Here is a 14,293-nt window from a genome sequence, read left to right as displayed (position 1 = left end):
AGGCCAATAAGGAAGTGCGAAGGTAGGTTAGTTTTTATAAGTGATATAAATATACTTTCATTTATTACAACTATTATTTTGAAACCTGGTCTTTAAAAGTTGGAGGCACTGAGGGGAAAAAAGAGGTTCATGAACGAGGTTTTGGGGGAGGATACCAGCAGGTGGCGCCTGTCTCCTCTGAGATGGTACTAATACTTTATTCTCAGTCTTAAAGATCCTGATGAATTAAGGGGGACTATGCATGAGGACAGAGAAAGTGGAACAGGTCATACTTTAGTGCCTACTGTAGAAACCCCACCTTCCAGCCTGTCTGCCTGGGCCATCCCTCTCCTATGTGACCATTTAAAGTATGGCTCCCCAAAGCCAACGGTTGCATTGTTTTCTTCCTTGCCCCAGCCTTATTTCCCCAAGCCAGATACTTTAGAATAACTATCAGGTCTTGGGATAGTTGGTGGCAAAATAAAGGCCACTGCAGGTAGGAGCTGCAACTGGGGAAGGAGAGGCACCTTGTCAAATCTTCCAGCAGGCCTGCCTTTGTGGTATGTCAGTTTTGGTCTGGGCAGTATAAGAACTAGCTTGAAAGTTGACCGTCAGTTCCCATCCCTTCCCACCCTCCTTCCCTCCCCACACCATCCCCCCACACCCCCACCCAGTTCGATTTGCCGGTACCTATGCACAGGCTCAAACTGTGGCTGAGTTACTGGCTCACTGGGGGTAATTTCCTGGCTTCCTAATATCACCTAGAAGAAGTCAGCCATCACAGGCCCCTGTCCTGCACATGGCAATGTGTTCTGTCCATGGTAAAAATTACACCCATTTTGAAATTTTTTCCCTCTGTGTCTAGAAGTTTTCCATCATTGCTCATGAAATCTTCTGCCTCACTATTCTTGTTGGGCTCTTGTCCAAGAACATACGGGAATGAAGCCAGCCTCGAGTCAAAGGGCTACAAGAATCTAACTCCTCTGAAGGCATGGATGAGCTTAGACAAGTTTCTTAACTTATTCTCTAGAATGATGAAAACAGTTTTTCAGCTGATGGGGTGCCTGATTCATGAGTAATTCAGGCAGACTACCTAGACCAGCTCCTGGCTCTTTGCAAGTGCCCCAACACTAGGGGTCTCCCATTGGACTCCAGTGAGAAACCTTCCCTGGAATCAAGTCAGAAGTATTTACAAATAGAGATAACCTCTCACCTAAGTCCTCAGGATTTCCAGCTAGTTCACATCTTATCGATTGCTATCTTGCTGCAGTCTTCTCAGATCCCCTCAAACTTGTGCCCTAAAACAGTCTGGACTGCGAAGAAACCGGCAAAATAAAACAAAAACCAGAGGCGACCAACGAAACTGAAAGTGCCAGCATGAGCGTCCAGCTCCCTCCCACATCCTCACAAACAGCACCCCCCACTCCCTCACCCCCCAGCCCCCCCCCCCCCGCACCCCCTGCCTGGCTGCATGCCCCCTCACCCCGGCGTAGCCGAGGCCGGGTGGAGCACCTAGCAGACTGGGCCCTCCGGGCGGGCGGCGGTGGAAGGCCCGGGGCTGGACTGACAGCTCAGGGGAAGGAGGCGGAGGGAGCGGGCGGCGGAGGAGGGGGAGCAGCCGGGAGGAGGGAGCAGGGGCGGAGGAGACACATGCGCGCTGCCGCCGCCGCCGCCGTCCTGCTTCCCGAGGACAGGAAACCTCCGACAACGGCTGCCACCGCCGCCGAGAGCCCCGCGTGCCTGCCGCACCCTCCTCTTCTCCTTCCCGCATCTTGCCGCGGGCCCCGCGAGGACTGCTCTGCTGTCGGCCCTGACCGGAGGAAAGCCGTGACCCCCCCGCGGGAGCGGCGGGGCCGGGGGGGCCCGGGAGAAGATGGCGACGCCGGGTAGCGAGCCCCAGCCGTTTGCCCCTGCCCTTTCGGGGGCCACTCTGCACCCGCATCATCATCCCCACCACCACCACCACGGAGGCGCGGGAGGCGGCGGCGGGGCCGGGGGAGGCGGCGGCGGCAGTGGGGGCTTCAACCTGCCCTTGAATCGGGGTCTGGAGCGCGCTCTCGAGGAGGCGGCCAACTCCGGGGGTCTGAACCTCAGCGCCAGGAAACTGAAGGAATTCCCCAGGAGCGGGGCCCCGGGGCACGACCTCTCGGACACGGTGCAGGCAGGTGAGAAGGGCGTCAGCGGTGCGGGTGCTGGCTGTCGAGCCTTCCCGACGCGGGGACCGGCGCGGGGTTCGTCCTTGCCAGGGGTTCCCGGCCGGCGTTTTCCCGAGTGAGGGGCCCGCAGGAGGCGGACCCACAGAGGGCCTGTGGTCCCCCGTCGCCCGGCTCCTGGCGGCGGGGCCCGGAGCTGAGGGGCGCGGACGGTGGCGCCCGCGTCTCAGCACCCGGCTCTGCGTCGGGGCTCGAGGAAGTGGCCACCGGTCGACCCGAGCGGGCGCGCTGAGCGACCCGGTGGAAATGGCCGGGTTCAGGCGGCGGCTTCGGCTTCCTGGGCCCCACTGCGGCTGGGAACTCGGGCATCCCTGTCGGCGTCCAGGCGTCGCCCATCCAGTGTATGTGTGTGTGTGGGGGGCACCCCACACAAAGGTTGCCGCCCGTTGCCAGCCCACGGGGGTCGTCGCGTGCCTAGAGTCCCCCTCGGCCACACCGCCGAGCCACCCCGAAGCCTCGGGGCCGAGGCTTCCTCTCCCCGCGCTAGTGAGGAGAACCAGCCGCCGAGAGGGTCGCGAGTCGGGCTCAGCCACGGCTTCGCGGGCAGCGGGCTCCCCGGGTTCCCCGGGTTCCCCGCCTTCATCCGAACGCCCCCACGATTTGGTCCTATCTCCCGGGCTACCTAGGTCTCTGTAACCCGATCTCTGAGAGACCCTGAAAGAGACGGCATGGCATATTAATGCAGAAGTAATTAAAGCGAGCTGGTTTTCCTGTGTGAGCCCGACAAGTTGTAACTCGCGCCAATGAGCAGCCAGCTTTTTCAAGTTATGTCATGTGTTGACAAATTTCAGAGACGTCTGATTTCTCTTTGGTCCTTGGAGTTACACGAGTGGGGTCTAGAAACAGGAAGGAGGGCAATGGGACAGGATCCCGACAGAACTGACCAGGCTTCCCACCCTCCTGTTCAGCTCCTGTGTGTGTGTGTGTGGGGGGGGGGGGTGGTGAGGAGTAGGTTGGAGGAGTAGGCTCTGCCTTGGCAAGCGACCAAGATCTCCCAGGGCAGTGGGTGCCCGATTTTGGAGCCACTTCCCAGACCTCCTGGCTGTCATTTCTTTCTGATCCCAATGTCAGAACCCCTGGAGGCTTTAGTTTCACTGTCAGCTCCATGTCTTTCACTTTCCACTTGTGAGGACAGCTGAGGATGGGGTAAGGGACTTTGGCTTATGAGGTGGTTTTTGGGGGTAGGTTTCCTGTGTTATCTCTTCCCTCCCACTTTAATAAAAAAAAAAAAAGAAGAAGAAGAAAAAGAAGAAGAAGAAGAAGAAGAAGAAACAACATTTCCAAGGAATATTTAGAATTCAAAGTTCACTGGAAGTCAAACGGGCTTTTTGGAGTCATTAAACTTTTATTAAATTTAGATTGAGGAATAGTTTGGAATGGACAGAAAGGAGGGAATTTCCAGAGTTGAGCTGCCAACAGCTGGTGAGTCTCTTGATAGGATCACTTAGTTACATTTTCTCAAGTGGAAGTTATTCTAAGAATTGCTTGAATCATTAGTGTAAAAAAAAAAAAGAAAAAAAAAGGTTTGTTAATATCTACTTCCCTTTTGCCTGCTGTGGAGTGTACCATGAACTGTTTCATGGAATAGATGGTCATGATCACAGAAAATGGAGCTGGCATGGGCAATAGTAATAATAGGGGTTTGTATATCCAATTTGTATATTCTACTTATATTTTGCTGACCTTTGTTTCCAAAGTTAGGTGAACTTGATGTGCCTGCTCTTTTAGTGTTTCTTTGAGAACTACTTTTAAAAGCAGGAACCACATAGTGCACAGCAAGAGAAACCACTACTAAAATGTGACGGCAGCCTACTCAGTGGAAGAAGATTCTTGCAAATATATATCAGACAAAGCATTGATAATCCAATATAAACAACTCATAGAACTCAACAACCAGAACATTAAAAATGGATTAAAAATGGAAATAGAATCTAAGTGACACTTTACCAAAGAAATACAACCTACAGACATATGAAAAGATGTCTTATATCTCTTATCACGAGGGAATGCAAATCAGAACCACAGTGAGCATTTACCTCACACTGGTTGGAATGATTGCTATCAGAATGTCAAGGAATAATACATGTTGGTGAAGATGTGGTGAAAAAGGAACCCTTGGATATACATTGTTGAAGCCACTGTGGAAAACAATATGTATGTTCCTAAAAAAAATTAAAATGGAACTATCAGCCCTCCCTGGTGCAGCAGCGGGTTAAAGCACAGCACTAAGAAGCTTAAGCCAATTCCACATGAGTTTGATCCCCGCCTGCCCCAGAGGAGATCCACATGGAGTGGCAGACCTCTCCTGATCCGCCTGCTGCTCCCCTCAGCAGTGTACTTCGTCATCTGCCTGTTGTTCTCCCCGCTCTGTGTCTGGTGAATCCTCTCACCCTCCGCATCTCTGGCCTGTACCCCAGTTCTGTATAAATAAATAAATAAATCTTAAAAAAAAAAATAGAACTATCATATGATCCAGGAATCCCGCTCCTGAGTATTTACTCAAAAGATATAAAAACATGTATCTTTGAAAAGAAATATGCACTTCTATGTTCTTGCAGCAATATTCACAATAGCCAAGAAATGGAGACAATTTAAGTATATGACAGTGTTATGATGAAGATGCAGTATATACACACAATGGAATGGTACTCAACTATAAAAAAAAAATGCCTCTTGTGACAACATGGATGGACCTTGAAGTTTTTGTGCTAAGTGAAATATCTATAGCTCACAGGAGGGAGACAAATACTATATGATGTCACACATTTGTGGAAGAGAAAAAAGCAAACCAATAAACTAGGCCAAACCAAAAGCAGACTCTAAACTCTGGCACCACAATGTGGTTACTGGGGGGTAAAACAGTGTGGGAGGAACAGGTAAAGGGGACCAGTGGCTGGTAGATGGTGACTAGACGTAGTGACAAACATGTTTTGACACATATAGCTGCTTACCTCAGCCTACTTACATGATGTTGCAAACTAGTATTATCTATCTCAAGGAAAAAAAAACAAAAAGTCAGTTAAGACCTTTCAATGTGAAGTAGCACGTGCTTGAAAATATTCCTACTGTCCTCATTTGTAAGCTTTTAATTATGAACCTTATTTCTTAAAGATCAGGAAATTCTAACCAGTGAAAACTTGGTGGCCTAAAGTTAACACATCAAAAACTGCAATACTAACATGGGGTGGTTAGCACTAAAAGTTGTGGAATCTTAGGAAGACACAGAAAAGATAAAACAACCCAGTAAGGTTAAATAATATTCATTGTAGATTGTAGCTAGTGATCTCATGGCATATTTGAATGTTTATGTGTTGAAGATATGCTTCTGAGAAACAGCTTTAACTCAGGTCAAAAGCTGAGTATGACACTTCACTCTAAAGAAATATTTACTGAGTACCCTTCCTTTTTTGGAATAACCAAAATCAGAATAAAGCAAGAGTTAAAAATATCTTTCAGTTTGCACAGTGTTGACATTTCCTACATATAAAGAGTTCTGGAATTGTTGAAAGCATGCATGGTAACATATACAACGAAGATAGTGGTTTATTCCCAGCTAATAGTTTAGAAAAGAGCTTTAAAGTCAGAGTAGTGTTTGAGGATCCTTATAGACCTAAAATATTAAGTGTACATTTTCATAAATTTTATAAGGCAGGAGTGACTGGAGAGCTTTCTCTCACTGTTAAGTTGTATAGTGAAGACCACTTGGTTTGTACCTGGTAACAGTGACTCCTCTGGCAACCATCTGCTCTGGTGGCAAGTAGCTCAATTGAAAGCTGAGATATGAACACAGAAATGTAGAACCTGAGTTGCTCTGTAGATGTCTAAACTTTGGCATTCAAGTGCACACATTTTATTTATTCACAGGGAAAAAACTCTCAGGCCCTCACTTTGAGTCTGTGAATTTACTTGTACTTAAGTTGAAATAGTTTTGTTGTGAGGGTCTAGACTTTTTGCCGGTGAGAAGGGGAAGGAAGGGCTGATCCGCAGGTGGACTGTGGTGTGAAGGAGAAGAGTGAGCAAAAGAAGCACAGTTAGCTTTTGGTAAGTGTACTTTGCTCTGTGCCAAGTAATTCAACTGTTTTGTCCTGCACAGTCCTTGGTAGAAGCCTGTTCATATCCTCATTGACAGCTGGGGAGACTGTGATTTGACAAGGCAGGTCACATCCCTTCCTAGATTGTGTTCCTGTCATATTCCACCTTAGGTTGGGGTGGGGGTTGGTGACTCTCTGAGAGTCATTCAACAAACATTCATTCCACAGGTATTCACCAAACACCGCAATAGTTCCAGCCACTATTCTTGGCACCAGGGATACAGCAGGGGCCAAAAGAGACCCTTTTTATCCCTTACTATGGGGTTTTCTTTCTGGTTGGAGAAGGATGGGAAGACAAATTAAGAAATTGATTTTGCAAGATGAGTAGGGAGTTACAGATATAAAATCTTTGTTTAGAAATATACAAGCAGCCTTGTAGTAAAGGTGACTTACATGGCTTTGTACAAGAGTATGAATGATGAAACACAATATTGGGATAAAAAGAAGTACTGAAACATGTGCATCAGCAGAACAAACTTTTTTCTAGTACTGACTTATTAAGTAGTAGTATATTGGAGGAAGCAGTTAAAAAATCATTTCAGTCTTTTATGATAAAGATAAAAAGGAAAAAGGAAAAAAAAGTGTTTGCTGGTAAGAGGTCCTGGAAACCAGAAAGGAAGCCTTAAGAAAGAAATATGGCAGATGAACTTATCTAGACAAGAATCTACAGTGTGCATTACAAGTACTCACTTAGGCCCATTATGCATGGGTGCTAAATATTGTAGAAGTGGGGAATAACATGTGAATCCTTGTGGAGCTAATAGTGCTAGAAAGGCACTGAGCCCCCGGCTGCAGGTCAAGGTGAGATGCCATGTAGCACAGATAGACATCCTTTGTGAAATTCAGTTAAGCACATTAGAAAAGACTTTTGTAGCAGATTTTTGGGTCCATTTTTATATGGTTAGATTTTAGATACATTCTTTGGATGTAAAGATGGTTCCAAGAAAGGGAGAGCCTGATGGTTTAATAAAATAATACAGGAAGTCCCTCCGGTCCTGTCCATCCATCCTACTTTCACCATTTGATGGGCTAACAGAGGACAGAGATGGCAGAGGCCTGGGATTGGTCAGTCTATGGTCTTTGTGAATTAGCTTTCTCAAATGTCTGTACAGAATTAAAGAATCTTCTCTGAGGTTTGTGAGCAGATTTATCTTCTGAAAGCTAACTTCTACCCCATTCCCATTGTATAGTAACTGAGTCCTTGGTATATTAGTCATTGAAATTTCTTTAGTCTTTGAAATTCACACAGGATTTCATGAAGTAATCTATTCATTCTTAAAATACGTTCTGTTTCATAATTTTGGTCATAGGGATTTTTTTATTTCCAATTTAATGAAATTTTGAAATTATGTTTTGTTTTTTGTTAAAGTATGTTCATTGTCTTTATGTCGAATTTCACATGTATTAGCTAGTACTATATTATTTATTGAGCAGTTACTATAAAATAAATGCCTATATTCATTACATTATTTTTTTAAAAGATTTTATTTATGCATACAGAACTGAAGTACAGGCCAAAGGTGCAGGGATGGTGAGAGGATTCAACAGAGACAGAGTGGGGAGCAGAACAGGCAGGTTGTTGAAGTACACTGCTAAGGGGAGCAGTGGGCGGTTCAGAGAGGTCTGCCAAGCCATGTGGATCACCTCCAGGGTGGGGATCGAACTCATGTTGAAATGGCTCTAGCTTTCTAGGGCTATGCTTTAACCCACTGCGCCACCAGGAAGGGCCCTCATTACATTATTTTAAATATGTTGCCATACATAAAACAAGTACTCTCTTTTCCTTTTATATTTATTTATTTTTCTTTTGGTCAGTTTTCCTTGTTAAGATGTAAAGGAACTGTATAAGAAAAGCATTTAGAACAGCTAAGACTTGTGTCTGTATAAGACACAAATAATCTCCACAGATACACTTTCTCATTGCTTACATGATGGGCAACTCTTTATTGAAAATTCAGGAACATACTAATCATTTTTTCGAATGATAGTGTACTATTATAGGTCACAAAACCTCTGGGAGTTTTTGTTCTGTGTCAGTTGATGAAGGAATAGCCCAAAGTTTGACCTTCATCCTTCTAACAATTCTGTTGCATACTTTGTCAGTGACTGTGGTATCTTACTCAGTTTTTGGAAAGTGTATGTTATGTTATTCCGCCAAAGTTTAGCACACTCCAGCACTTAAAATTGTTTATTTAAATTGCTATCTAAGAAATATTTTTTGAGTTCTGTAGCACTCTTCAATTCCTCATGGTAGGGTTTAGTAATGCTTTATTGTAAGCAAAGAATGGGTAAGTTTTGAAATTCACCTTGATGATGATTAGTTCAGAGTTCAGTTTCCTGACTCAATTTCATCATAGCTTGTTTAAACATGAGTTGTTTCCCCTCTTCTGTATATAAGAAAAATGTACAAAATAATAGACATTCCCCCTGCTTCTCTCTCTCTCTCTGTCTCTCTCTCTCTCTCTCTCTCTCTCTCTCTCACACACACACACACACACACACACACACACACACGCCCGCCAGTATTTACCTTCTCTTAATATTTCCTTCTCTTAAAATCACCCAGGGGCTGTATTGAGTATTTTTCTAGAGATTTGGTTATTTTTTTTTAAAGATTTATTTGTGCATACAGAACTGGGGTACAGGCCAGAGGCTCAGGGGCGGCAAGAGGCTTCACCAGAGACAGAGTGGGGAGCAGAACAGGCAGATCGACGAAGTACACTGCTGAGGGGAGCAGTGGGCCAGCCAGGAGAGGTCTGCCATGCCATGTACTCACCTCCCGGGCAGGCGGGGATCGAACTCATGGGGAAGGGGCTTCAGATTCTCAGTGCTGTGCCTTAACCCGCTGTGACACCCGGGAGGGCCACATTTGGTTATTCTAATGGCAGAAATAGCTATCGACCAAGGTGATTCTGCTTGGGAAGGGAGAAAAAATAGTAGCTGACACTCATACATAATAATTTCTCCAGGTGAGTGGTTCCAGCAAGATGTGTAGAAACTACCCCCAGATATTGTAGGATCTAGCATTTCCCTTTTGTTCTCCTTGTCATTAAAATTTGTTAAAGATGAGTGAAAGTGTGTCAATCACCCTGGCATTTTGCACAACCATGAAGAACCTGCAGTAATGCCCTGGAGTCTGAGATGATACACTGCCCTCCTCACATGACATTGGCACTGCTATTGCCCCACCAAGAAATAAAACTTTCTCCAAAAATAAATAAGTAAATAAATGGAAAAAATGCCACTGGCTTTACTCAAGATGGTGGTGGGCTTTTCAGACCACATAACCCAAGCTCTTGTCTAAGCCTTGCAAGAGTTTGTTAGTGCTACTACTGTGCGGATTTGTTTCACTTTATCTTAAGTTCACTAGCATTGCTTCTGTGACTGTGACTGCCATACATTTGGAAACCATCTGTTCCCCCAAAGTCATTAAAAAATAAAATGAGACTGTTTACATGAACAGAAAGTGGGCGAATTGTGAGAATTTGGCTTCTCTTGCGGAAGGGAATGCGGTCTAGTCAGGTTTCCCTACATGTTCCTGGTTTCCCCAGTCCCATCCTCCTTCCTGGGACATGAAGGATTCAGGTGGGGAAACAAAATCAAAGCAGACAATAACTATGGTTGACTTGATAACAGAAGTATTTTATGTTTTGCTTAATAAGAAATTATTCCTTGAGTGTGAATGTGTCATTGACACTGATAACAGCTAAAAAACTCTTTGGGGCTTTGCTGAGTAACCTGATCAGGCTTTAATATTTTGGAATCTTCTTTGATGTTTACTTTTATTCTTCCTGTTTCCTCAGCCTATTTGCTGGATGGGCACTAAGATGGTATGAGATGAGATGGCCCTCCAGTTCTTTACTGGTCTCTCCAAACAGGCAAAAAGAGGCCCCATCTTGTTTTTTTTTTTAAGACTTATTTGGTTGTGCATACAAAACTGGGGTACAGGCCAGAGGTGCCGGAACGGCGAGAGGATTCACCAGAGACAAAGTGGGGAGCAGGATAGGCTGAATTACAAAGTACACTACTGAGGGGAGCATCGGGTGGGTCAGGAGAGGTCTGCTGCGCCATGTGGGTCAGCTCTAAGGCAGGCGGGGATCGAACTCGTGCTGAAGTGGCTTCAGCTTCTTAGTGCTGTGCTTTAATCTGCTGTACTACCAGGGAGGTCCCCCGTCTTGGGTTTTTTAAACCATTCGGCTTCTCAAATGGACTTGTTCTGCATAACAGTCCCCTGAAGTGCTGGATAGAGTTTTTTCCTGCACAGTGTGTTTCTCTAATATTCTTTCACATTTTTGATGTTGATATACTGCATTGGGGATGGCACCATCACACCTGACCTGGTTCCTTTCTCCAAGCTCTAATTGGATTCACTTTACCTCTGCAAGCGGCAATGACAAGGTCAAAGCTAACAGCAGCAGCATACTGTCTGCCTGACTTGGCCTTCTTCTAATTGCCTTCACTTGGCTTTTCCAGGTTATTTCCCTCAATCTTCTTCTCCTGCCCTGAAAGATTCTACTTACTCCACTTAACATTGTCCAGTTGCTCTGACCCCTTTCCCGCCACCTCCCCAATCCTCACTGCCCCTCCCCTATCCAGGGTCTGAGCTTTGAGTCATGCATATGCATTGCCTTAAAGCAAGTTTGTGTTGTTTCCTTATGGCATTTGTTGTTGATTTTTTTTTTCCCTAGTACTTTTCCCATGTTTAAGCTCTTTTTCCTTGGACTGGACTGGTCTGTGAGGTGTGACTCGGAGGTTTTATTTTCCTTAAGTTTGTGTTTGCCTTCTAAGACTATCACAGAACATGTTAGCTACATATCAGTGACTGCTCTGTCTTGTCTTCTCTATTCATGATCCATTCTCAGTTTCTGCACTTTAAAAAATATATATATTTATGCATACAGAACTGGGGTATAGGCCAGAGTGCGCCAGAGGATCCACCAGAGACAGAGTGGGGAGCAGAACAGGCCGACTGACAAAGTACACTGCTTAGGGGAGCAGCGGGCAGGTCAAGTGAGGTCTGCCGCCATGTGGGTCACCTCCGGAACTGGGATTGAACTCATGCTGAAGTGGTTTTAGCTTCGTAGTGCTGTGCTTTAATCTACTGCACCACCAGGGAGAACCCAGTTTCTGCACTTTTAATTCATATCTTGGATGTATCACAATGCTATCCCCTAAAACCAAAGGTGCACATTTTGCTGATCTGCTACTTCCACTTTGTGCAGACCTTATTTTTTCTCACTTGCCCCCATTATTCATTGTCTTAGCTGGCTTAGGCTGCCATAACAAAAGATCACAGACTGGGTGATATAAGCTACAAAAACTTACTTTGTCCCAGCTATGGAGGACAGGGGTCAAGATTGAGGTGCTGGCAGGCCTTTCTGCTAGTGTGTGGATGGCTGTTTCTTCCAGCGTGCTGCTTGGCCTTACCTCTGTGCACTCTGCTCCTGTCTCTGCGTCAAGGCAATCTATTTCCATAAGGGTCATAGGCTAATGGCATTAGGACCCACCCACAGGGGCTCATCCAGCTAGTTTAGTTTTTTTTTTTTTTTTTTTTTTTTTTAGATTTATTTATTTACACACACAAGAATTGGGGTATAAGATAGAAGTAGGAGGGGTGATAAGATTCACCAGAGACAGAGTGGAGATCAGAACAGGCAGATCAACTGAAATACACCCCTGAGGGGAGCAGTGGGTGAGACAGGAGAGGTCTGCTGCGCCTCACGGTTAGCTCCCTGGCCGGGGATCGAACTCATGCTGCAATGGCTGCGGATACCCCCACAGCACTGTGACTTAACCACCTAGCGTCACCAGAGCAGTTCACATATACCACTTTAAAGTCTGATCTCCAAATACAGTGATATTCTGAGGTGTGGGCAATAGGGTGTTGGGGGATGACATCCGGCCCAGCATTCTCTCCCCCACTGTAGTTGGGCAGCTGCTGCTCAGCTGAGTAAACAGGCTGTGTGTCATCCAGCCTGCCCTTGTGTGAGGCTGGGGCAGATGTGGCTTGTTCACTGTCCCATCCCCAGGATCTAGTATCTGCTGCTCCTGCTTGGACTGGTGAATCTGTGTACCTGCTGCTGAGATGTGTGTGCACTGTGACGTGAACGGGAGAGCTGTACACCAAGACATGGATAACTCTGTGTTTTCTGCATCCTCTCTGCCCCATCATCTCAAATACATTTAGAATCTTCTCTGTGGGGTGTTCCCAGGCCCTCAATAGCATACCACATCATGCCATCGAACACAATAAACCTAAAATAACATTCACATATAGGAAAGCAGGAACAACATGATACAACAGAGCCTCAATAAAGTAGTTCCTGAGGAGGGAACTTGGTGGTGCACCTCTGGCTACGTGGGTGCAGGCTGCCTCTGTGACATCTGCTGCAGAACGTACCTGACCACCGCTTTCCCTTTTACATTACTGTGAAAGTAGAACTCCTCTTCAGATTTCTCTTGGCTAATGAAAATAGGTACTAGTGTAGGTTTTTCCTAAAAGCTAAGTGACTTATGGCTCAACGGGTTAGGATGCAGCACTGCAGGTGACCCTCAGCCACTTAAGTGTGAGTTCAATCTCCTGCCCCGGAGGTGACCACATGGCGTGGCAGACCTCTCCTGACCCGCCCGCTGCTCCCCTCAGCAGTGTACTTCGTCAATCTGCCTGTTCTGCTCCCCGCTCTGTCTTTGGTGAATTCTCTCGCTGCCCCTGAACCTCTGTCCTATACCCCAGTTTTATATGTATGTATATATAAATACATAAATAAATAAATAAATCTTTTTAAAAAAAAAAGCTAAGTGGTTTAGTATGAGCTTTTGCTAAGGGATACCTAGATGTACTCCAAGGGCAATGATTATAACGGGTAACATTTTCAAGTGTAACATTTTTAAGTGCTTTTGCTGTGCCAGTTTTTTCTTCAAGTATGTTATTTGTAAATACATATGTTAAGTATATGTGATGTAGGTATTTAATTCCTTCTCAGTTATGCTTTAACTGTAGTTGGAATTCATTAACTCCTAAATTGTCAAGCTGTTACCTAAGTTCCATGCAACCTCCTACAACTGGCTGAAATTCCTCTACCTCTGAAATGCCTTTCTTGATGATAGCAGTCCGAAGAGGAGGTTTAGAAAACTGGAAACCATCCTCCATCCATGCCTCTCATTTAACAGCTGAGGACATGGAGGCCCAGAGAATTTAAGCATTTAATAACCAAGTTCATGCAGCGTGAAGTGACCTCTCTCCTGTGCCCCTCCATAGCTTTCTCAGGTCACACCCACATACACACCCACATGGAAGGTCTATAAAAGAGCAAAAAGTGCTGTGAAAACTTTAATAACATATGGCCCAAAGCTGGGAAGAATAAGAGCGAAAACTAATAATGGTTACAGATTAAACATCTTCAGGATTTTACTGTGTTTGGTTGGGAGAAATGCACGGGCCCCTTATAAATTGCATTCCATGTACTAAAATGGGCAGTCTGACTCCCAAACGGTAGGCGCACAATGGCCTTTCAAAGCAAGATTTTCTAAGAACTGGGAATCCATTTTCCTGTAGCAATAATACATTAATGATAGTTTGGTTTTCCCAAGTCTTTTCCTACTATTTAAACCTAGCAGAGGTGAATAGTGGTTTACTATTGTTTCTTTGGAAGGATGCAACCTCAGTTCTGACATGAAATTCTGAAACTGAAGGTCTTTCCATGAGGCTGTAAATGAAGGTCATTCTGCTTCTTGAGCATGATTTTCTCTATTTTGGTCATTCCAACTGGATGTCATAAAGATCCCCATCTCTTTCAGGCTTCTTAGTCACTGGGGCCAGCACTGGTCTGTGCCCAGTGGCTTGGAGACACAAGTTAAACCAGGGAGTTGGCTCTAAGGTTCTTGCAGGCTTCTGGGCCGAGGAAGAAAAGACATGGAAGATACTACCTGACAAACTTGGGCAAGGATTTAAATTTTCTAGTGTTTTTTTTTTTTAATATGTTATTTTCCAATTTATTTTTATTTTTTTTA

General features: G+C 45.2%; 1 protein-coding gene across 3 annotated transcripts in view; it reads left to right on the top strand.

Annotated features, from left to right (window-relative positions):
• The first annotated feature begins 1,660 nt into the window (after positions 1–1,660).
• Positions 1,661–14,293, top strand: part of LRCH1 (leucine-rich repeats and calponin homology (CH) domain containing 1) — a 187,633-nt gene continuing 175,000 nt past the window's right edge. For all 3 annotated transcript variants that reach the window (XM_004680260.2, XM_012723254.1, XM_012723253.1), the window contains exon 1: positions 1,661–2,144. In XM_004680260.2, coding sequence (XP_004680317.1) covers positions 1,853–2,144 — 292 coding nt within the window. In that variant the 5' untranslated portion in view covers positions 1,661–1,852. The remainder of the gene's footprint in view (positions 2,145–14,293) is intronic.

The sequence above is a fragment of the Condylura cristata genome, unplaced genomic scaffold (assembly GCF_000260355.1).
Source record: "Condylura cristata isolate star-nosed mole 26May11 unplaced genomic scaffold, ConCri1.0 scaffold00010, whole genome shotgun sequence".
Lineage (NCBI taxonomy): Eukaryota > Metazoa > Chordata > Mammalia > Eulipotyphla > Talpidae > Condylura > Condylura cristata.
This window is presented reverse-complemented; position numbering and strand designations above follow the sequence as displayed.